Consider the following 25227-nt stretch of genomic DNA (forward strand, 5'->3'; position numbering starts at 1 on the left):
GCGAGTGTGAATTTTTGTTTGTCCGTGTGTGTCCTGCGATTGGCTGGCAACTAGTTTAGGGTGTACCTCTCCTACTGCAGAAGAAGGCTAAGATAAGCTCCAGCACGCCCGTGACCCTTGTTGGGAAAAATGTCTCAGATAATGGATTGATGGGTGGATGTGAATGTGTGTGCATGTGAATGGTTTATCTTTGTGTAGTAGAAATTGAATGAATCGATGAATAATGTTCCGGTCCACAGTTGTCGTCATGCACTATTTTGTGACAAAAACTACTTATTGTCCGACCTACTTTGTTGAAATATGCTCTATTGAAACATTTGTGCATGTTGGCCTAGTCCCATTTTTCCAGCATGACATGATGATGATTGATGGAATCTGCAGTAACAGGGTATCCAAACTGTTTTAAGTGCTTTGAAACGAAATGGACCATGGAATTTGATTAATTCATTTACACAGTGCATTTTTTAAAGCGAGGATATCCATTCACCACATGTTCAGACATACACGCCTGTTTGCTCGAAGAAGGATTCTATAGATTTTCCCTGGCATGTTTTAGAAGTGAGTTCAACCTTAATCCTTTTTTTTTTTTTTTTTAATAAATGACTTAGACAAAAGCTGTTCTGTCTTTAGGTGTATTCAGCTCTGCAGTTTGTCCAGGTACATCCACTGTTGCTTCCCTAGTTTACATGCCTGGAGGAAATGTTTTAAATCCATTCGTTTTTGCACATCTCACTACTTCAAATATTGCTGAGGGCAAGTGGGGGTTGGACATCGAACCTGGCAAATGCTGAGAGATGAGTTTTTTTGGGAGATGCCAGAGCTCAAGACTATTAGGACTTGCAAGTTGTGAGACAACAATATGTCAGTCTGAGCCGCTCAAGTGGGCATGCTGCAACCTGAAGCACTGAGTCGGGCCAGTTGATCCTCTGTCAGGAAGCACAGGAAGTCATGTCGACATTAAGCATTAACTTATTGGTTAATTTAAATTTGGATTTCCAGGGTGGAGGAGCTGTTGAGGCATTTTTTGTAGTAATAATGTCTGACGAGCTTGTTTCTAAAACGCCCTCAATTCCCTTGTATTTTATTAGAGAAAATTACAGTTATTTACCCAAACATGCGACCCTCATTTTTCTTTTACAAATACTACTCATTTAAAAAAAAAAATCCTGTTCAATCAATTGATCAGCCAGAACACCTTTAATGTGTTCACAATAAATGACACGGTAATGTAGCTTTGATCTCATTTTAGAAAAGTGCACTTTGTATTTTGTTTAATATCAATGGATTTAGTGCAGACACATCTTATATCAAAGGGGTCAAAGGGCAAGGCCCTGGTGAGGAGGTTACACCTCAGAAGACCGTTCAAGCCAAATTAGGCCATAGATTGGCGTTCACGGTCAAAATAGTTAACCTTAGCTCACCTCACTATCCCCTAAGAAAACATATGCTTTGCCTCAATACCTCACTCTCATTTTAGCAAGGACAAAAGTCTGCTCATTGCCTTGAGTGTAAACATCTTCATATACGAGGGTCGGTCAATAAATAAGGTGAATTTTTCGGTATAAGGACTTCTAATACAGATAGACTCTTACTTTTTATTTATTTATTTTTTGGTTTTACTTCTTTTTCACATGTATTCAATTTGTTTTGCAGATTTCTTTTTTTAAGATTTGAGAGTTTTGAGAAAGATGGGAGAGCAAGGAGCATGCTTCAGGATTGAACAGCGGTGAGTTCTCAAGTTTTTGGTTGCTGAAGAGTGCAACCCAGTTGAAATTCATTGAAGAACGTCAAGTGTGTATGGTGCCACATGTTTCAGACGAAAAAATGTCTACAAGTGGACTAAATTGTTCAAAGAAGGACGGGGCATTGTTGAGGATGATGACAGGCCTGGTAGGCCTAAAGTAGTGAGGTCTTCTGAGGTGATCGAATCAGTCAATGATCTCATTCGGTCTGACAGAAGGGTGACAGCCGATGACATCGCAAGGTCTTTGACTTTATCTGTTGGGACACCACACAAAATTGTCGAGTAGCCAAGATAACTTGAAGTGTTGTGAACGACTGTCCACAACGTGTTATTTATTGCATCAATAACCTACTCTTTCTTATTTTCTTGCCACTAGACCGACCAATTAATAATTTATATAGCGGTACAAAGAAACAATAGATTGTTTTAAATGTGGGAGTGGGGCGCTGAAAACAGCACACAGCCAAGGTCAAGTCCATAACTGCTGCCGGGCAGAGTAATTTAGGTGCTGTGACCAGGGTTTTCGTCCAATAGCAGCCGAGCAGTGTGAGTTAGAGTGCGGCAGTGGAGGTGTTGAGAGCGTTGGCGGTAATGACTTGTTGATGACATCAGAACATAGAGCAGAGTCCTTTCTTGGCTACGGGGTTAAAGGTCAGACAGCCCATTCGCTGACCTTGTGATTTATTCTCGGGGCCCCCTCGATCTGTAAACACAATGAGAGCTATTCGTATGCTGGGAATGTGCGTCTCTCTGAGGTGACCACGTCAAATGTCCCTAAGTACACATGGTTTGTTTCCTCAAGGCCATTTAGTACTCGTTTTGTCACAAATACCAGACATAAGAGGGAGTGAAAGATAAACTGCGCTCATTTGCTTAATGTGAAAAGACTCACGACTGCAAACAGATGCTTTGACAATAAAGTGAAAGTTACGTCACAAATTTGAATAATGCGTCGGAGTTGTATTAAGTCGTCCTGTCGAATATCATGTCTGACTGCTAGTTATTGAGGTAAAGACTGGTTCTGTCCACCTTTTAATGTTTAACGTGGCATCCTGTTGCTCACAGGAAAGAAACTCTTTCTGTAGAACGAACTCCACTGTAGTCAGCACAAATGTCTAACCTCCCCGTGTCTCTCCAACAATGGACAAGTTGGACCAATTGCCAAATAACACCAATTTATCAAAGTCATCTCATTTTGCTAAAGATTAAAGTGCTGAATCATGTGAGAAATTATTTTGATAATTTATCATTATGTTTTATTATTATAATGTTATTTTTGGCAGCCATTTTCACTTTAGCCTAGTCATAGCCTTGAAAAAAACTTGCACATTTCAGTCATACCTAAATGCGATCATTTGTCCAGGATTAATCGACAAAAACTCAAAGAAATTTTACTCCACATGACTTTACTAAAGCTTTTTGATCTTTCTTTTGAGCAGTGGCCAGCAATAATATATGTACTACTGAGTTTGTTTGTTTGTGGGGAACAGCAAGAGGTCTAAAATGCAACATTTGCCTCCAAGTCGTAGATCACAGGTGTCAATCTCCGCTGCATATCTTAAATGTTTCCCTCCTCCAACATACCTGATTTTAATGATCAGATCATTTGAACCAGGTATGTTGGTGGACGGAAACATCTAAAACATGCAAGCACTCGAGGACTAGAGTTTGACACCCCGATCCTCAAGCATGACAAGCAAGCAATATAACAAGTTTGACAACACCTTACACATCAGGAAGGTTCGAGTGCATACTTCAATTTGTTTATTTGCCCAGTTTATTTTCTTGCAGTACTGACACATATGCAATGCATACATTAGAGGTTGCGTTTTCATAAGAGTGACATTCTTGTAATCTCAGCCTTTTGAGAATTGCTCCTAAAAAAAAAAAATCACCATCGTTAAGAGGTATCGTAAGTCCCATGTCAGCACGTCATCAATTGATTGATTGCTATTTAAGAAATCCTTATTCCAAAAACGCAATAAAATTGATTCTTCTCTTAAGTTCTCTAGTTCTCTAACCTCCCAGAATGCTATTGCTCATATTTGTGAAATGAAAGAAAATGACACAGAAAACTATAATACCTCTTTACCATGTCCAAAGTCAAGATGTGCAGCTTTATTATACTCTTAAGGATAAAAAAAAATAACCTGTAGCACAGGATGAAGTCCTGACTTGCAGTGTGTGAATCATACCCAGAATGAGTGACATGTCCATTGTTCTCAGACCTAAATGAGCTGTAATGTGCTTTTGTGGTGTGTTTGTATAGCATTTGTATGCCATCTTTATGAACCGTAAATACAGACGAGAAGAGCATCAAATTGATAGAAAAAATACAAATGATAATTATAATAGAATGAACTGAAAAGTTAATAAATGGTATAAAGTTGCCAGTGCCGCCTTTTTGTGTTTCTCTTTGGAAAAGTTCCGTATTAGGTACAACATTGACAGTCATGGGAGGAAATGCAAACACTTGGATCTGACACACAGCTGTAATTCACCTCGTTATTTCCCCATTTTACTTTTATTTTACTCTTCTTAGCTTGGGGGAGTTAACATGTGCAAATGCTCATTTCTGAGATAGAAACATCAACTTTCTCCCCATTTGCTTTTGTGCTCAACTTTTAACTGAGTTGTAGGAATCCCAGCAATTTCAAACACTCTTGAGTACTGAGCTAGAAACATGTGAGGAATCTGGAGTAATGGCCCTCCTCTTCCCTGCTATCCATCCCCTCTGATTGATGAGAGATGAGCCTTCCTTGCTTCCTGGATGATGTTGGGCCTACAACGGTGGCACAGAGGATGATAAAATGCTCACTTATGGAAAGATGTCTCTTGTGCTGAAGCGACAAGAATCACTTAAGTGCACACCAGTCAGTGTTGATGTGTTTGGAAAAGTGAAATGAATGCTGATGTGCGGGACTATAGGCATATGTAAATTTCTGGTCAATGGAACGAGAATGATGTAAGATACCATTTTTAATTTTGTGGTGGGAGAACAGTTCCACTGTGACACGAATTTGGCCAAAATGAATTGGAAAATATGCCTCAAAAGACTTTGGTGGTCGGACTGTCAAAATGTCATTGTGCATTGTTTAAACCAAAGATCACTTATCCAAGGTAACCTCTGTTTTTTTTTGTATTACTATTTATAGTAACCAACACACTTAAATGTTAATATGTGAGATGCATGAGCAACATCTGAAACATGACTCTCCTTTTCATTATTTCTCCTGAAGTAAGAAAATAAAGTTGTCTTGTAAGATATATATTTTTTTACGATAAAAGTTTTACATTTCTTGGATTAAAGTTTTGAATCAATTAATTGACTTGATTTTCCCTAGACATTTATTTGTCTTTGATAAAAATGACCCCCAAAATTAACAGTTTAACATCATAACATTTGTGACTTTAATCTTTGAAAACATCCCACTTTTTTCTTAAAAGTTAACCATTTTTTTCATGGAAAAAAAACACTTGTAAGATTACAATGTCAATGTCGTCATGTTTTTTTTGTAGACATAATCATTCTCCATTGGGAATAGTGGTTCAATTATATTATACATTTTTCCCACGTGTAGGCTATGTAAGAGTCTTAAAATGTAAATTTGTCTTTACAATGAATAAAGGCTACATGATAAAAATTCAAATGGATTATTTCCATTACTTCTTTTTACGAAATTGGAGCAAATCAGTAGTTACCCGTCACCTCAGAATGGATTGTGTTTTGTAAAAAAAGCTAAAAGTGCTCTTCCTGCCTAAACATTCCGCCTATATATGGTTCAAATTAAATCGGAGGCGTGTGTCTACCTACCATCTCTCTGCATTTGGCGCCCGTCCCCCAGCCTCTCACAACTTTGCGCATTTGTTTCATATTTTGCACAGGATGTGACTCACTCTTGTTTGATGTTTTAATTACACCGTCCGTGATATATAGTGGCAGTGCAAGGTGAGGGCTCTCTCACATTTGGTGTCGTACACTTAGAACAACATATCGCTGCCATTCATGATCAGGAGCAGCACCCTCGAGGTGGACGAGCCTGCGGAAGGACAAGTGTGCTTTGTGCTCAGTGAATATTTCTGTAAGGCCTCGACATGTTTTGCTTTTCTGGACCAGTTCACTGAAATGGAGCGGAATGTATATATGAAGCACTGCAGTAAAAGGCATGACAGTGGTTGATTGGTTCAAATTGTGGCGCCTCCACAATCTCAACCTGTGATTTGTTTCAAACATGCCCTGTGTTTGCAGACGGCCCCAAAATGCTTGCATTTTGCTCCTAAAATTTGAGACAGGACAAGGTCATCTTTCATCTACTCGCACCTACCTGTGCGACAAATAAATGCGCTGATTTTTTTATGTCTTTTTTTAATGACCATTCTTAAATACTTTTTGTTATTGATGAACTCCTCCTCCACACTTCCGCCTATTAATCGCAATACAATGAAAGTTAGTGAAGTGAATATTTACGTTGTAAGTTCACTTACAGTGTACACCCCATAATATTCTACTTGTGCTCCTCAAATTTCAGGTTATGGGCGTATTGTGCACCGAATAATAGTTTGTCTGGAATCCTGAAACAACTTTGTACCAATCCAATTCAAGAGCTTTGTCTAAATGTCCTCCGTAACAAAATTGTTCACTTGTGATTGACACTGTCAAAGAGGTATTAACTATTCATTTCACAATATATTAAAGGCTTCCCCAAAAGTGGCACAGCAAATAGATGGATACGTAGTTTGAAATGGCCTTAGGTCAAAAGAACTGCCCGCGGAGCTCAGAGACAAGCTTGTGGCGAGCCTATAAAATAATAGCTGCTGCTTTTAATGTTCCCAAGAGCACCGCGGTCGCCATTACTCTTAAATGGCAGCGGTTTGGAGCAACCAGGACTCCTCCTACAGTTGGAGCCTACCCAAGCGTAATAGATGGACTACACCCTTGACTGGTCGCAAGTCAATTGCAGGGTGACTCTTTTCAGCTGCTGTGTGAAAAAGTGAACAACTACACTATTAATGGTAACTTCTCAAATCAGAACTTTTGCCTCAACTCTGGTGACCTCATGACCCGGTTTCTTATCTGATCAGTTTTGAAGCCTGAATGAATACATTATTTAAAAAAAGCCCTAAAAATCCTGTTTTTTCTTTCCCATTTGAACGGGGAGAAGGGGGCTGAGCACTTCCTGAATGCACTTTTCAGCAATAGCAGACATAATGCCCCAAGTAAATTATTATCATTGGCTCAACAAGAATAGAAAGTTAAGAGGAAGAAATTAGCCGGTGCAAGGACAAAGGGAAGCTAGTTGTTGATTAGCTCACTTCAACCGCATCTTGAATGCGTGTGGCTGTAGGAGGGAAGCTTCAGAAGCGCAGAGATGCCTTAACAGCGAGAACAAAGAGTCTATGCGTTGAGGATATGTTTTACATGCAAGCTTTGCATTGATGGTTCATAAGAACAATTTCAGGGAATCAATGTGTTGCTTTTCGATGTTGCTAAGATTCCATTGCCACGTTGTTTGCCTTTCACTGCCTTTCATTGTTTCAAACAGAGGACCAGCAGGACTAAGGAAGCAAGTGGTCCAAATGGAACATTGTACAAGCACATGAATGCCGTGTTGATGGATACCACAATGCCGGGCATTGACTCCATGTAGTTTGCTGTGAAAAGCTCTCGAGACTCTGCTTTCCCCCCCACCGAAAGTAAGCTGCCAAGCAGTGGAGAATAATTTGGAAGGGGGAAATAAATTATGTAAGAGAACAAAAGAGTGTAGGCCTTAAATCAATAAAAGTCTCTCTCCCTAAGTCCAAATTCTACTTGAGTTCAGATCACATCTACATTCTGATGGCTCTTGTGGTAGATCCAGAAATGGAGGAGGAGGAGGTCTTACTTACTCCTGTAATTCATATGAAGTTGAATGGAAGCCAAGAGAAATCTCTCTTTAAAATAAAAAGGGGGCCTTCACAGGAGAATACAGACCAAAATTATAATCAAATAAAAACCGAAGAGGATTGGCATTTTCCTGCCTAATCATGCGTTGAAGCTCTTTCAAAGCCTTTTAAGAACTTAAACAGGTCAGCTTTTGTGGACAATTTGGTTCCCCATTTATTTAAATTTAAATTTGAATCCTGAACCTCGCAACTGTGAGGCACAACTACTAACCACTGGGACACCAAGCTGATCAGTATCATCATCTTAATAGAGTCAGAATCTTTATCTTTTATAATACTTTTAAAAACATAGTTTTTTTATGGACCAAGTAGAAAGCAAATCCCAGACAATAAAATGCCAACAACCTAATCACATAAAAGTAACAACAACAAACAAAACAAAAATTAAGTAAGCTTACTAAGCAAGCAATGCAGGAATCCAACAAACCAAGAGGGATGATGTGGATGGTAAAGCTGGGTAAATTCATTTTAAATTATCTTAAACCACAAAAGTCCCAAAAATGAGTTAAGTCCATATTAATAATATTCAAATACAATAAGTAACAAAATAAATAAATACAAAGAATCTGGAGGAAAAGATGCCATCACTTAAATTGTGTTTTAAGAAGTGATTTAAAAGATGTAACCAATTTTGCATGTCTTAGATTCACAGGTAGGTCATTCCAAAGTTGAGGATACCTTTAGATGAAAGGCTTGACTTTGGAAGAACCAGAAGGCCTTCACCCAAGGATCTGAGACCGCAAGCTAGCTCATAGGTGGTTAAAAGTGCAGACAAGTAGTTATGAAGCATAGTGATGTTTTTAATTATAACAATTTGCTCAGATTTGGTAAGTAGCCAATCTTCTTGTAGTTTTATTTAACATGATCATCTTTTTTTACATGGTGATGATAACCTCTCGTGCGTTATCGGCTTGATTCCATTTTAATGTGTCTCTCTGTGATTGTGAGGCCATAAAACAAGCTTACTCATTTGATTGCCACTCGGTCAGCTGGGAGTGGCTTTGAGGAGACTTCAGAATAATAAATAAATACTTTAAATATTTTTAAAGGGCTCCAAAAACAATTCTTGCGTTGGGTCCAATTGAGGCGTGGGCCAGCTCTGGCCTTGGCTCAAAAAATTTGGGAAACACCGATTTAGTCCATTGCAGAGCGTGACATGTTGCTTTTTACACACTAGAGGGCGCTCCAACTGCGGAGCGCGTCTCGGTCTCTCCGTTTTTGAAGCGAGTTGAACGTGGTCACACACGCTTGGATGGTTGGATGGGCGGAGGGAGGCGAGGCCCAAAAGCACTGCGGCCAGGAAGCAGCTCAAATTACAGCGAGAGGGGGAGCGTTGAAGGTGGGAGGAGGGAGGAGAGCAGTGTGTAGAGACGTAAGGAGGAGAAAAAGCTAGTAAACCTGACAAAGCGTCTGCGTAAAACACTGCGCGGAGTGTTGGCGAAGAGAAGAGGACGCACGCTGATGGATTTTAACACATTTTGTATTGGACATGTGTATTAATGTACCTGCAAATCCCACGTCCAGGCTTGCACTGACTTTCTTTTGAGTTGACAAGTGCACAGCTGGATTGTTGTTGCACACTGGAAGAAGAAACTTGGTGACGAGGAGGAAAGTTGCGGGGCTACTTGACTGTGACTTTTTATTTTTTGAAACCTCACTTCCACGGATAAATCGCGTAAAAGTAGGATTTCTTTGCATGGCAGCGGACTACTGTGCGAGTCAGTTTTGGAATATATATTCTGTGATTTGATCTGAGAGTGGATTAGTGAACGACAGGCAGATTTTCTTTTCGGAGCGCTGAGGAGTTGGGAGACATTCCTCCGTCTGGATTGAGCCCATGTTCTGTCCTCCCTTATCCGTGCATGCCAAAACAGCTCCACGATTTTACTCCACTCTGGTAAGTGTTCCTTCAGATTATGATCCAAATCAGCAGGAAAAAAATACGATTAACTTTCATGAATGTTCATTTAATGTTGAAACATTTTTTAATTTTAGGGTTCAATTTAATGGAACAACTCCAGGCCAAAATACACATAAACATCTCTTTAGAATGTGTTGTCAACTGCGCATGCATACGACCAAACTGTGCTGAACTTCACCGAAATAATGTATTTCCCCCTAATAAAAATTGACCCTTGTTTGTTTTAGAAGGCAAAGAACTATACAACACCTTGCATCATCACTTTAGAGCCCATTAACGTGGGTCTTGGTTATTTATTATTATGCTTAATTTTCTACATCGCCTTTATGGTGCCAATTATCCCGTGACCGCAGTTGTTTTTTCACTGCTTTGCTGCCGAGGCCCCTAAATCACCGAGCGGCTCCAAATGACCCCCCCATTGAGGAAAAGCCAACTGATTTGAATCTCAATAGGAATTCAATCAGGGCCAAGAAATTTCATTCAAAGTCTGCTCTAAACGAAGAAGCGCTCAAGTTTAGAGCAAAGCAACACCATTGGACACTATTTTCTCGTCAAATATTGCCTTCCAATATGAATTAGTCTTATTTTGTGCATTGACATCTTTTTGCTTTTTACTAAAGTGAATTGTGGTAAGCTAGTTGTTATCAGTGCACTAATTTACATTTAAGTAACTGTTAAGTCATTGTGACATTAATTGTCATGTTCATTAAGTCAAACAATGTGTCTTGTAAAACAAAACAAACAAAAAGAAATCAATATTAGGTTGTATGTGTGGCGCTCAGGTAGACGTGATATCACATTATTTGGAGAGACTTTAAGACCTGATGTAAGCTGTAAGTCTTCTGTTCTGGTCCAAAGTTGTCAATAATACGTGTGAATTTTACTGTTGATTTGCATAATCGAGTGAGGCAAATGCACCAAAGGGCAGTGGCGCGCAACAGGTTTGACGCATCCTCTGCGCACAGGAATCATCTATAGCGTGGTGTCGGCCCATCCTTATCGTACTTCATAACAGAGTTGAATGTTGAGATTGAAAGAAAAATTAGGTTTGAATCTGAAACACACTAATTAAATTACGACATTTTAATACCACTGACTATATGCCGAATTTTAATGAATTTGTAGAAGCTCATTCCGCCGCATCAACTCGGCATAAAATTTTAAAGGTGGTTGTGCATTAACTGCTGGTGCCTCACAGCTTACTCACATCTTCAGCATCAGCTTGTAAGACAGAATTGTTAAAGCCTCCCGCCGTTGTGTCTCTCTTCACCCTCAAGTCAGATGATCTAGTGAAAAACACTATTAAAAAAGCAACGACGCCTCGAGTAACCATTCTTATTCCACTCTCAGCCCAGGTGATCGGGTGAATTCCAGTGCCCGACAGTCCGACCCGGCAGCAGTTGATGGTTGGGCGGACCCCCTCAGATGGGATCAGTGTCCAGGCGGCGGCGGAGAAGGGTGGTATGGGGAGCGCTGGCCCCCTCTAACGTGATGGCCTCGTGGGCCTGGCTGCTGGCTGCCGTCCTGCTGTCCCTGTTGACTGTCAGCGTGGCCCGGCCACCCCTAACCGCCACGAAGGAAGAGGAGGTCACTCTGGAACCTGAAGGTGAGCCGCCAGAGCTGGTTGGAGACATGGGTCGAGTCCTTTAGATGGAGGATGGTCACAATGTCTGAACATTTTTTTTTTTAATAAAACAAATGTACACGAGTTGTTGAATGTGCAGGTGACATTGAGTCCATGTAGAATGTTTAAAAATGATTTATTTGTTAAAAAGGACAACATACATGGACACAGCTAGACCTTCGTTTTGTCATCTGTTGCTGCAGCAGTTAAGTTTGTGCGTGAGTGTGAAAGGCCGGTTGGTGGGATCGGGTAGGGTGGGACACTGTTTATGCTGGCAGCACTCTCATGCCCGGTCTGCTTGCCTGGAGTTAAGTGAGATGGAAAAAGAGAAACAAGGAATGCTTCCATATGCTTTCACTGTTCTGGGAGTTAAAAACTTGAACCAATTTTCCTTAAAACACGTATTTAAAATCCATAATACACATATTTCACTTGCTGTGGTGACAAGCGATGGTTCTGGAAAGTTTTTGCAGAATCAGCACATTAAAATGTGAAGGTAACATTTTTAACTGTGATGTAAAGTTACGTTGTTGGTTGTATCACACAATGTTTTTTTGTGCGAGTTTAGTGGTCTGACGTGAGTCTAACAAGAACACATTCAAGTTTGTTTAAGATTCCTAATTTATTCCCTTAAGTTATCAATAACTAATGCTTTAATCGTACGAATGGAACGCGTGTAATCCAGAAGTTGATGGAGACATATAGTTTATTTTGAATCCAATTGTTTGACCTTGGTGGTTATCTTGTCAATGTGTTATTGCTTTTAATTGCAAACTTCTCCATGTTTTTGTTCTTCAGTCATGTTGCTAAGATGTTTATTTTAATTTCTGTGCTAAATAACATTCCATAGCCTTTTGTTGTACTACTTTTATCGGCATGCTAATTGTTTGTTTGGCAGACAACAAAACATCACTTTTCATCCCCCCCAACACACACACACAGCGCATTCATCCTCCTACTTGTTTGATCTTTACTTTAGAGGTCAAGAATGATTGTTTGTTGTGTTGATGAGAGACTGTCTTGCTTTGCTGTAGCTCAAGGGAAGAACGGAGGGGCAGTGATAATTCTCCAACCATTCAGGTGTCTCAATCTTTAAATGAGATTTCATTGAGTTGGGCCACACAGAAGTCATGTGACCTCAGATTCGGAGGCTCTCAGTTAAATAGAACGTGGTCCAAATCCACCGTCTTTTTTATCCTGCTCCGACTTGTGTCACCTGGACGACATACGTGTAAGGGAGACAAAGTGGCTACTGATCCCACCCTCTTTGTGCTAATAACACCCCCCTACAGAGATGTTTGGGATTCCCTCCAGCCTGCTCTGCCCTGCAGCCATGTTACGTATGCGCGTGGGAGTAAAATAGCTTTAGCTGGGTGAGATTGCATATCCGTGGAGCTTGTGTGGCCTTGCGAGTTTTTCTACCTGTAACTTTTGTAGCCAATCCAGTGTGGTGGTTAAGGCCCCACACAACAGAGTCTTTGTTGTCACTGAAGCCGCTGCGGTATCTGTGGGAGTGTGTTTACCTTGTCCAGGCGCACTCCGTTTGCACTCTGACAATGGCACCAAACACAATCCTTTACATAGATGTTCTCTCGTTCACAGGCCTTGCCTTTGCATATGTCGAATAAAAGTGGCACACTGGAAGACGGCCCGAAAGCGAGTGCAGCTGACAAAAGTCAGTTCATGACTTGGCCCTCGTCCTGCTATCCCTGCCAAACTTTGTTCTTTAAAAAAACATTCTGTGCAGCATGAAGACCAACTTCTCCAAATAGTTGAGTGCTTAGATAATTAGAGACAGCGAAGTTGAGTCTTTCATGTTGAGACTGACACAACTAAGATTTGGAAGTTTTTCAAAAGAGACAGCCTTTATTACTTTCCTATTGTGTGTGAATGCTGTAGTTGCGATCCGGGCAGATATTTGTTCTGCACTGATTGTAAAACCAAAAAAAAAAATATTCGCATGTATGCGATCATGGTGCTGTGTGAGGAAAAAAAAAAATATTCGCATGTATGCGATCATGGTGCTGTGTGAGAAGATGCATTGAGGATTGTGCGTTTATTGCCATTTTGTAACACTGTGCTAGCTCATTATAGTAGGAGGGCAGCTGTAAAAGTATAAACGTGTCAGTTAGCTCGCTAATGACATGGAGAATGTGTGTGTTTGAGAGGGGGACGGTTTTGTTGTTGACAATAGACCTGAACTCCAAACTAACACCTTAAGTGTCGCTGGTCCACAGCAGGAGGCAGAGTTGATGATAGAGGAAAACAGTAATAGATTACGACATTATACCAGTGTAAATTACTAGTTGATGGCTTGCTTTTAACACATAGGTGCTGACGTGTAACCTCTCAAATCAGGCTTATGGATGATTATTCCGCACCGAGTTGTATAGCTTTCTGAAATACTGTTATTACTATATTACTATTACTAATATTCATTCACTCTTTGGGAAAATCTGAATGCATCAAAGATAAACTGCACACACACACAAATAATCAAAATGTGTTTCTTTCATTTCTCAGTGAATGATGGTGGGTGTGTGTTAAACAATTTAAAAAAGATTAAAAAAGTAGTTGGGCAATGGTGGATGTTTCAGCTCTGGTATTTGTATTATTAATTTAATTTTAAATTTTGCAGGTGTAGCTGTTAAAGAGTAACCTGGTTGAGTGGTTTGCACGTTTGCTTCACAGTTCTGAGGTTGAGGGATTGAATGTGGTCTTTGGCCTTTGTGTGGCGTTTGCATGTTCTGCCCGTGCTTGTATGATTAGTTTGGCTTCCTCCCATATCCCCCAAAACATGTTTGAAAACTCGAAATCGTCCTTTGGTGTCAATGTGGGTGTGATGTTATGTCATTCAATTGGCTGGTGAGCAGAAATGTGCTCTCGTGCCAGAAGTCAGTATTGAGGCTCCAGCACACCTGTGACTGCAATGAGGAGAAGCTGTATATATGGAAAATGGATGGATGGCGGTGTAGCGCTAATGTTGGTTCAAGTGAGTGTACAGAAAATCATCCTTCACCATTATCTGAAAACAGTCGTATATGATATAGACTGAGCGTCTTAGCTTGTGAAGAGATAAGAAGTGGCCAGAGTTAAAAAGGTCGGGTGGGGTTCAGGGAAAACCTTGATTGCAAATGACTAGCGGGGGGTCTGGCAAAATGAAGGAGCTGTTGCCATGGATGTTAGCTGGGGACCGGTTCACGGAGCCTCTCCTTTGTCATAGCATAAAAAGCAAAGAAGGGATTTGAATGTGAAAGGAGGAAAAAAGAGAAAGAAAAGAGGGATAGACCTGAAAGGACAGAAAGGTCCGGGGATTTTCGACGTGAGCAGGATGCAAAGGGATGAGGAGAGGAAAAAGGAGGGATAAGAGGAGTTGCAAAGATAATTTAATTTGTTAATGTGTGCGTGTGCGTTTGTGTGGGTTCTGAGATGAGATGGCAGTCATTACATTTAGTCAGAGACGGGAGAGATGGAAAAGTCGACTTTTGGCTGAATGAGCTTCTCTGCTAAAGTAACACAATACACTCTTTTAGGTAAGAGAAGTTATTGCTATTTGACATTTTGCTACTTTCCACATCACTGCTCAGTCTTGGCCGATGAGGCGAATAGACCGAAAGATAAGAAAGCAGGTAGGATGGCAGAGACATTTTTTCTAGTAATACTCCATCAGACACAGATTTTTGCCTTCTAGATATGAGTGGGCCACTTTAATCTAGCTCACGAGACACATGGAATCACTGTCAGAAAACAAATGGGGATGTTTTCCAGCAGAAGGACCGACCGTGATGATGAAGCTCGTTGATATTGAGCAAAAGTGTGAGCGTGTTTGTAATTGAGAAGAGCGGGATTTCCCGCCCCCTCCCGCGGTGGAGAGGGGGATGCAGGTTTTGCAGAGATGAAAAATCTGTCATTTCAACTCTTCAACCCAGCATGCGTCCTTCTACTTGTGTGTGTGTTTGTCAGTTTGCATGACAGAGGCCTTCGTTATTATTAAACTTATATCCATGTTTTTTTTTCGCCCCCTCAGCCGTTTAAAGGCTCCTTGTGGTTGCTGATGTCTTCACAGTATGTTTAAGTGTGCTCACATATGACACAGGTTCCCATGAACAGTCAGGCAAGCTGGAGGTGTCAACGGGGTCAGGTCAGCCGGGTCAGGGGTGAGAACGTGGAGGGGGTGTTTGGGACGGGGGAAGGAGAGGGCAAAACGGAAAGCGAGGTGAAAGAGAGAAATGGGGAGGCAGTGGGAGCTGGAGATGATGGAGTGGCACAGATGGAGCCAGCAGAGATAAAACAAGTGATGAGGACAGAACTAACACGTCGATGCTTTCTTTAATTAAGCACACCATTTGGAAGACCACCTCGCCATCTTGTTTATGTTTATGTAACACAACCTGGATAGTCATTTATCTCAGATTTGTTCAGCTTTGGAAAAAAAAAACAAATCCCATGGGAAATAATGGGAAGGGCAACGGACTATTCCAGGGTCAAGCCGTTACCATCATAAGAATTTTATGAACTAGCTTTCGACCAGTGTTAACTTTCAAGTGTAAAATGAACTGGTGTTCATTTTATCTTGAGATTTTACATGTTACTCTGTAAAAAAAGATAACTTGATCACAATTGATGACACACATAGCGAAGCAGAAATCCTTTCAAAGCAGTTCTTCTCGCAACACCCCTTGCTCGGGTTAGACTTTCTTTTGAAATTAGTGAGGCAAAAAAAAAAAACAAACCCCACAAAATGACTTCTTATGTGATTTACCCAGTTATCTTCCGTGTTTTCATACTATGGACCATCTTCAGACCGTCCTTGTTTGTTATGACCATTGCACAGTATCTTTACATCATAGCTCTTCTCTAAAAATCAAGCACAAAGCTCATAAGGCTTACAGGATGTAAGCATCACGTCATAAAACGTGGTAAGGATAGATTCCATTATTCAGCACAAGACTTCTTCCCGCTTATCAGACCACACACGCAGCTGAGAGTGGTGAAGAAAGGGTTAATTATTTCAGAGTTGATGGAAAGAGAGAAAACAAGACAATGCAGGAACTGTACCTGTGTGTGTTTACTCGCCCAAGGGGAACGTTTAGAGGCATGCACACATGCCGCGGCTGCTGGCTCGCAGCAGATTTTCCCTTCCTGTTGAGGCTAGTGTGTACTCGACTCTTAACACACACGTACACACAGCAGGACATCATGTGGGTGCAACATGGTTGAAAAGTGTGTTCGTTACGGCACAGGAAAGGCGGGGAGTGCCACAACCTCCGTAATTATATGCATCAACCTGAAGCCAATTGCTCTAAATATCCTTTATACACCATGCTATAGCATTACTACCTTTTTCCATTTTCCTGCCGCTTTCCCTGTGGAGTTATGGACATTTTTGTGATGCAATAAAGAACAGAACTCGGATTGCTCGTCAGTTTTAAACTGTTTCGAAAAATGCAGCTGGCTGTATTTGACAGTGGTGAATGTCCTCTCGTCTGTAGGAATGCAGCCTCAGCTTTGAGTGATTGAAGATTCTCCTGCATGGTCCCATAATAGCCATCATAGTCTTTTAAGAACACAGTGTACACACAGGCACTCGCTGGCAGATTTAGATTTAGGATCTCCGCTCTATTTGGAGCGGAGCTCTTTCTCGGCCAGGTGATTTTGCGCAGGAGTTGTAGATCTTTTATGGTCATTTCGTAAATGAGAACACGGAAGCCGGAAATGGAAAACAGAATCGTCAGGTCACTGCCAGGTAGGGGGTTTAAAACTTAAGTGACAAGACAGAAACAGAAAAAAAGCCTCCACCAAACTCAAACACAGAAAACCAGCTTCTTTTCACTTCTGTCCCGACAACTTCCATCTTTGGCTGCTGTTTTACTCAGGTACACATTCTGGAGTTGTGTTACCTTTTTTTTACACGGCAGTGTATTAGCTACGCATACTTACTTTCTCTCTCATGCAGACATATATGGTACACACCCTGCTTGGTGTTTAAATTAAGGCTCGTATTGTTTGGGGTCTTTCTCTCAACACAGCCATGTCAAATACTCACATCCTAATGATGTATTGGTTGATTTCTTTTGTCTTTTATTTGAATGAATTCATGCAATTTTTCCCCGATGCTGTGGCTTTTGCATGCTCTCCATCAATAAATGCCAGTTATACTGTACACTTGTTTTTGGGACTGCTGGTATTTTCTGAGGGCTCTGCTTTAATTGGCTCACTGGGATTACATGTTTGTGATGTTTAAAAAAAAAAACAACAAAAAAAAACCTTCTCTATTTTGCTCTGTCTGCGGAAGGTAATTGAAGTGCATCCAGTTGATGGTGTTGTGGTGTTTTTGTTTCTTACACTATGGCTTGTTTCTTCCTCTCTTTCCCCCTTCCTGTGCACCCTTTTCCTCCACTCCATCTCCCCCATTCTTCTCCTCCTCCGTCCCCATTCGCTCTGCAGACGTATCCAACAAACACCACATTTCTAAGCCCACGGTGTGCTCTGTGCACCCGGGGGAGGTGTTGAAGCTGAGCTGCCCTCTGTCGGCAACGGGGACCATCACGTGGACCAAAGATGGCAGCTCTCTGGGCACCAACAACCGCACACTGATAGAGCAGGAGGTGCTGCAGATCCGTGATGCCACACCCAAGGATTCGGGGCTGTATGCCTGCACCAGTGTGGGCAAAGACACGGTCTGCTTCATAGTCAATGTTACAGGTGAGTCAGGGACCATGCAGGGCAGGCCAGGACCAGCTAGGACAGGGTTAGTTTACACACTTCAGGCTCTATTTCCATGAATGGCATAAAACCAAGGCAGATTGGCCAGAGGTTGCCTAAAACAAAAAATATTGAATTCCTTGCTTCTTTTTCCAACAACCTCTATTTGTGAAGCCGGATATTCTGCAATGATGTCGACCAAAATGGAGTAGACTAGGAGAGAGGTCATACGTATCACACTTTCCGTCTCACACATTGGAAACAAGTGCAGAGCTCCTGCAATTTGCAACAACTGCATTCATCATACTAGGGAGCTATTGAATTGGGTTTTTTTTTTTTCTATGCTGGTCCATCAAACTATTCCTTTGCATGAAACTCGTCTGTGGCGCAAAATAGGTTTGGCACCCACTGCATGCTGCATGTGCATGGCCTGAGAAAGGGAGTCAGTAACCCGAGTTACTCTGTGCAGATGCCATCTCATCGGGGGATGATGAGGACGATACAGAGCGAACAGAAGACAAGGGGGCTGACGGAGAACAGCTAAGTGAGTATCGGAGGGATTAATCGTTGCGTTCAAATGGTAATTTTCTTTGAACGGTTCGTTTTGAGTAAGGCAGTTGATTTGTTGTGTCGTTTAAATAGACTGATTCCGTGATGTTTGTGAATCCTTTTTTTAAAAATATATGTTTTTTTTTTTAAATGGGAAAATCTGTAAAAAAAAAAAAGAAGCCAGATATAGGTGTTCAATAGGAGCCCGGCAATGTACCCCCTGATAAGATTTACAGTAATGTACCTTAAATGTATGACTATTGGACTCCAAATGCTCATGCATTTTTTTATTGTGCAGTGGCATTTGTACATCTATGAATAATAAGAGTAAAAGTATTTTTTCCTTTGAGACTGGTGCAAACATTGCGAGTGTTCTGGGTCAGTCCACCAAGATTGGAGATCACTGAAGTAGATGACACCGGGTCACCATGATAATGACAGAGATGCATACTACAAGAAAACATAGCATCACATCGGTAATTTGAAAAGGGTTCTTAACATAGTAAGGCAAAGAAAGGAAGTAGAATTACTTAATTCTATTGGATAGAGTACTGCTCACTCCAAAAGACAATTTCTCGGTTCATATTCCTGTCTAGACTTCTGCTGCGTGTGTGCGTGTGTGTGTGTGTGTGTGTGCCAGGTCGTGTGCACGTGCGTGCTAGATGCTCGGGAGAATACAGAGATTCCTGACATTCCTTCAGCTTGTGTCTCGCAGGTAGCCAAGTCTCTAGGAGCCATCCAGCTCGCCAGTCAGTCAGCTGGGCTTATCTAGTCCAAAAGACAACCATCTGGACCCGGTTACCTACATGATGGGTTGTGGGTTTGGGTGTGTCTGTGCCATGCCTATGCACAAAAGAGAAAGTTTTGCCCAAGTATGTCTGGGCTACTTATGTGTTGATGCAGCCATATACTGTAAAAGCACAACCACATACACACACTCACACATGCTCACTCTCAAAAATGAGCTGAAGTGAAGATGAGGGCTTCCACATCTTGTTAAAATTCTCCACACACACGCACACAATGAGTGCTTCTCCACCTCCCTTTTCAGGCACACCATAATTGCCTGAAAACCATTAAATATGGGGGAGGATCTGAGCAAGAACATTGCAAAAACGGGAAATGGGAACAGTTCCAGACGCGCTGTTGGTAATAAAGTGGTTGAAAGCCGAAGGACAGCTGTTCGGCGTGTACAGTTGCGTTTTCTTTGAAAATAAAATACATTTATCAAGGACATGATTGGGGGTAGGGTTTTATTAAACCATAGCCAGCACCTCTCTGAGCAAGGTGTGGAGTTTTGGCCTCATTCTAGTGCCTGGCGCAGAGGACGAGGTTGCTTGTACGCAGAAAGTTTTGCAGAGCACTTTTTACTTTAATCAAGAAAAATTAGACTGTGAAAAAACAACTGTATTTGGTCCCAGTCTAAATGGAGTCAAATTTATACTTGAAAGCAAGTCAAATATTCAGAGCACATTTTACTCAAAGTAGTCGAGTAATTGTATTCCAAACGATTAAAATCAACTTCTACTTGAGAACATAATTTGCTCACCCACATTTTAGCCTGGTGAGAGTAGGGGGCGGGGCCTCTTGTAAGAGATTTTGCGGAATTTTACTCCTGCTCTAGTGGCCAGCGGAACCAATTGTTCTCCAAAATGCTTAAAAACAACTCCAGAAAGAAAATTTGACTGTTAAAATGACTGATTTTACTGTGTAGGCCTGCCTTTTCATAGTCATGGCTCTTCATGTTTGGAAACCCAGAAAGGTTTGGGCATCAGATTTACTTACTCTGTATGAAAGATTGAACAACTACCGCGGTTTGAAAAAAAAAAATACCCACTGGCAGTTTGTTTGGTTGGCAACGGTAGCCTTTCGGAGGAGACATGGAGGAGCCTCTTCATGTGAGGGGAGCTGTCTTAAAGAGAAGGGTGGGTAACACTGATGTCATGATGAAGGCAGAGAGCCATGTGTTTGTCACAGTTTTTCTGGTTGAGAGCTTTCCTCAGTTTGGTTGACATCATCAGTCGCTGTTGGCGGACCTCCCCTTTAAAGAAAACAAAAAGTATGACATTGTAAAGGAGAAATAGCTAAGAAATAATTTCGCTAACACTTGGAAAGAGTGCGCAAAACAAAAGGCTTGCAGGAAGTTGCTACCTAATTGAAACAACCAACTTATCACAGTTTTTGCTTCAAGAACAAACATCTACTTAAGCTATTTCTGATTCAACAAATTCCATTTGGTCGATTGTCATTGTCCAACCACACGAACAATAATTTCTACTTGAAACTTTATTCTGAATGTCTCTTTGTGTGTGAAAATTGGACAGTGGTGACTTATGCAGCATGTGTGCAGCCTCAACAGATACAGGATATGACAACACTGAATTATTACTGTGGACCGTCTGATTTATCTCTCAGGAGGACTATGCAAGAAAAAAAAAAGACGTTGACTCATAGCGCAGGAGTTAGATAACCTCAGCTCACCGTGGGCCATCCTCAGATAAGCGTCCATGACTGAGTATCCAGATGTGTTCGCCAACGAGAATGCAGGGTGTCCTGGGCACCGCGGCAGTTGGCCACTTCATCCGGTGAGAGGTTGGAGGGTCATCTTGTTTGAAGTGTTGCACCTCCGGACGGGAGGGCATGGGAAACGAGAGCGCTCTGCTTTCATGTCTTAGCCTCATCGTCCGACCTGGCTGCCACGTTGGGGTCGGAGGTCATTTTGGTGAGACAGGCTTGCGATGGGACAGTCTTCATCTAATCTGTCTGTGGGAATGCGAGGAGTGCTCACAAGGAGAGTGCAATTGAAGACAGTGAGGGGTGATGATACCAAGGAGAAGGGAGACAGATAGCGAGAGTGAAGGGATACAAATGGAACGACTAATTATAGTTGAGCACTTAGCATACAGTACGCATCCATCCGGAAAGGAAGAGCACTGTTTGCTGACTTTGCTGCCCGACTGTCTGCTTCTTGTCTGGATGGAAACCCCAGTGAAAAAGAGGCAGACACCCTCTACATCGAGCAAATATTCTCATGGACCATAAATATGTTTAAAGACAATTGTGGTGTTATGATTGGGAATTCCCTCTGTTGTTCGTCAGTTACGCAAGAGAGGAAGTGATGGTGTGGAAGACCGTTTAGGTTGCCGTTAAAACTTTCTCTTTTCCTCCTGAGCCCCATCTGCTTCAGCAATCACGCTCCCAGGTGCAGAGAGAATGGGGCGGGAGGGGTGCTTGGAACAAAATCCTCCGAGCTGCCTGCTCCACGGAAATGTGGAGAAACAAACACAACCCAGTCAGAGAGGCAAACAGATGTCATGGAATCACGATGAGTTTGGTGAATTCATGAGATCTTTTTTTCTATTTCCTCCACTGACAACACGTAATGGCTTTTCAAGGGCGATAAGCATCCGTGGTGCTGCTGTCCGCGTCGTGCCAAGTGACAGATAAAGAGGGGAGCTATGGGAATTGGAGGAAGTGGAGAAAGCTGCTAAGTTGAATGAGATGAAATTGAATGTAACAGTCCAGTTACCGCCTTGGCAATACCCAAGTGCATTCCCTCCTAGAGGATTTTTTTTTTTCATTTTGAAAATCACGATCGAATTTTCGTGATGCATGTGTGTTTTTATTGACCTGCGTGAGTGTGTACCTCTGGGTTGGTTAAAGTGTCATCAAAGTGCTTGTCTGGAAGTTTTGCTTGTTGGATCAGATGAATTCCTCTTGGCTCTTCTGGCATCTCATCCCAACTGAACACCAACTGTTCTCCGTTTGCAGGCGCCCCATACTGGACCTCGGCTGCAAAGATGGAGAAGAAGCTGCATGCAGTGCCAGCTGCCAACACAGTCAAGTTCCGCTGTGCTGCAGGAGGCAACCCCCCGCCCAAGCTCCGCTGGTTTAAAAACAGCAGGCCTTTCCGCCAAGAGGACCGCATGGGAGGTTATAAGGTAGGACAAACACTAAGATATCATACTTGTATTTATCTCGGATTTCAGACTTTCCCCATCTATGTGCTATAATCATCCCAACTATTTGAGAGAGTTAAATTTGGTTTACTAATGATTCCGAATGTCCTTTCACCTCCTTTTCATGCTCCAATGACCACAGAGGAAACAGGGTTTCTGGTGTGAAATTGGAATTGCTCATCCTTGAGCCTCCTCTCACCGGGATGCTTTGCAGAATCTCTCACTGTAACTCATTAGAGAACCAGGCGTGGGGCTTAGGGATGCAATACCATCCACAGGCAGTAACAAAACTTGAGTCGTGTCAGGTGTGAACTGAGAAGAGACTGAGGTAACCCAATCAGGGAAAACAGGTCTTGCTCGCTTTGGTTTGCGTGTGATTGCCGCACATTAATTTCATGTGATTCACGAAATGGTCAATGAATAACTGCGGGGGGTTTCTGTTGAGGTCGTGTATGACACAGCTCTGCGCGATGTTATGGTTACAATGAAACTTAATTATAACATAAATCAGGTTCCTTTTTTCGGGAAGCAGGAAACAGTTATGACGTAAACATGACGAATTTTGAACAATAATACGTTTCCAACAATTGGACACTCATCTTAGATCATCCTAGAAATAGCGGTTATATTTTCCCTTTGTCAAAAGAAGAAGAATTGCACTTAAGTAAAGCAGATGATTCAAACTTCCCGGGCAAGTTGCGGAGATGCCAAGCGAAAAAGCTGACGGCTAATTGTTGAGAGTTTAATGTTGAGATTGTGTTCATGTAGCTGCTAATGTTGCGTCCATTCTGCCTTTAGCAGGTTTATTACAATGCAGACAAAAAATACCCGGGTGAAAATGATACATTCAGCCTGCTAGACAAACCTTAGGCAGCTCATTTCCTTTTTTCTTTTTTTTTTTGGTCAACAAATGTTAGACAAAAGCTGTACCTGAGCCCAACCCTGTGGCATAAGCTCCCCTTTGTGTGAAATGTGGGCTTGTCTCGCTCCAGTCACTCTCAATGTAGACAGAAATCGTTTTTATTGTTATTTGGTCTTGTTGGTCCCACACGTTGATGCAACTCATTTAGCGCTTTGAAATAATGAAAATAAGTACAGAAGGTTCTTGTTTTTTTTAATTCTGACATTGGTTTCAAAGTTTGAAACATCCCGGCCTGCTAGTTTGCGCAGGGCTCATAAAATATATCAGCACAAAAAAGTCATGCTTTGTTAGTTACCACTTATTTTTCATTTCACTGTTTTGTATGTATGACGTGGACGTATTTTCTTACTTTTTTTTCTTGCAACAATTCTTGTTACTGTAATAATCGTTGGCTTTACAGCTGCACAAGCATCGGTTAGTGACAAACTGCTGTGTTTTGATTTACATACAAATTAGATTTATCTTTACCTTCTTGTATTTCATGAAATATTCAAAAGGTTTGGAAAGTAGGTAGTTGTATTATCCTTGCACTGAAAAGTTCGGAGGTGAAATTGATCATCTTTCCTGTCCACCGTGTACTTTTACCTTACAATTGTTGCACACTTCCTCTTTTCATTCTCTTTCTTTTAATTACTTGTAGATCTCAATGTGTGTGTGTTTTTCCCTCTTTACTCAACTTATGTCTCCAATGACTTGCCTCTGCAGGTACGGAGTCAGCACTGGACCCTTATTATGGAAAGTGTGGTTCCGTCGGACAAAGGCAACTACACATGCTTGGTGGAGAATGACTTTGGATCCATCAGCCACACCTACACCCTGGATGTTGTCGGTCAGTAGTGACACAACACACTTAGTTTAGGCTAATTTAGGAGAATGTGGAGGGCCAATGGAACTCACAATTCAAAAAGTATGTTTGCTTGTATGTGTCAGCTGGGCAGTGTGGGTCAAGTAAGAGTTAAATTTCCCGCCTGTGATCTTTTTAGTTGGTCAGTTTGAAGAATCGTTTTCCATGCTATATAGTCATCATGGAAATACAAAGTAAATGAGCATTCACCCCAAAAGAGAATACATTTTTTTTCCAGTGGAGATAAATAGACTGAGTACGCTTCTGGGGTTTCATGGACTCATTATTAGATAATTATTTAGTGTCACTAAGTCAAGAGTACACGTGGTGCTTGGGTCAGCACTACTACACTCATCAAACTTGGTCAACCCTTCTTCATGACCTTTGGAGCACACAAAGCAAATTGTTTTTCCTGCCGAGTTAGCAGAATCAATAGTCAGTAGCACAACAGTAGGATCAAGACTGAGGATCAATGTGAGCATGTATGTCAGGGTGCAGACTCTCGCTCATGAGGACTCGCTTACAAGTCATCACATGAACTCACGTATCTGACTGAAAAGGTCAATAATCCACAACCGTGTAGATGTTTGATCCACACAAAGACGGGTCCACCGCTCACTGCATGAGACAGTGTTTTGCAGGGACAAAATACTACCCCACTCACCATTCTCCTGAACAGAGCTGTGCACTTCTGCTTTAAGTCACGTTTCTTTCTGTGTTTCATCATATGCAGATGAAATACCTGAGAGATCTTGCACAATGAGTGCATAACCAAATGCACATAGTGTAACCACACCCAGACTCCCTAATTCAGCCCCCCTCCCTGCTCGGGTTGATTCTGCAGTAAGCCAAAGCTCTGCTTTAGACTGCATATTTCTGTTTTTTGTTCTGTTTTATAGCCGAGCAGTAAAGCCTCTAAACGTCTGGCTCCACACTGCATCTGCCCCCTACAACCTCTTGCTTCACTTTACTCCTTTATAATGTGGTGTACAAAAGAAGAGCAGAGGGTTTAGACC

The 25227-nt window shown here is 41.7% G+C and overlaps 1 protein-coding gene across 6 annotated transcripts in view; it reads left to right on the plus strand.

The window, feature by feature from the left end:
* The first annotated feature begins 9021 nt into the window (after positions 1-9021).
* The window catches only part of fgfr2 (fibroblast growth factor receptor 2), a 33932-nt gene continuing 17726 nt past the window's right edge, over positions 9022-25227 (plus strand). For 2 of the 6 annotated variants that reach the window (XM_088304039.1, XM_088304040.1), the window contains exons 1-6: positions 9022-9584; positions 10959-11214; positions 17680-17937; positions 18407-18481; positions 22258-22427; positions 24073-24196. In XM_088304039.1, the coding sequence (XP_088160165.1) occupies positions 11034-11214; positions 17680-17937; positions 18407-18481; positions 22258-22427; positions 24073-24196 (808 nt within the window). In that variant the 5' untranslated portion in view covers positions 9022-9584; positions 10959-11033. The remainder of the gene's footprint in view (positions 9585-10958; positions 11215-17679; positions 17938-18406; positions 18482-22257; positions 22428-24072; positions 24197-25227) is intronic. The other 4 variants (XM_088304037.1, XM_088304038.1, XM_088304041.1 and 1 more) reach the window with 3 other exon arrangements.

This window comes from Idiotropiscis lumnitzeri, chromosome 9 (assembly GCF_059441095.1).
Source record: "Idiotropiscis lumnitzeri isolate Australia: NSW breed Sydney's pygmy pipehorse chromosome 9, RoL_Ilum_1.0, whole genome shotgun sequence".
In the NCBI taxonomy this organism is placed as follows: Eukaryota; Metazoa; Chordata; class Actinopteri; order Syngnathiformes; family Syngnathidae; genus Idiotropiscis; species Idiotropiscis lumnitzeri.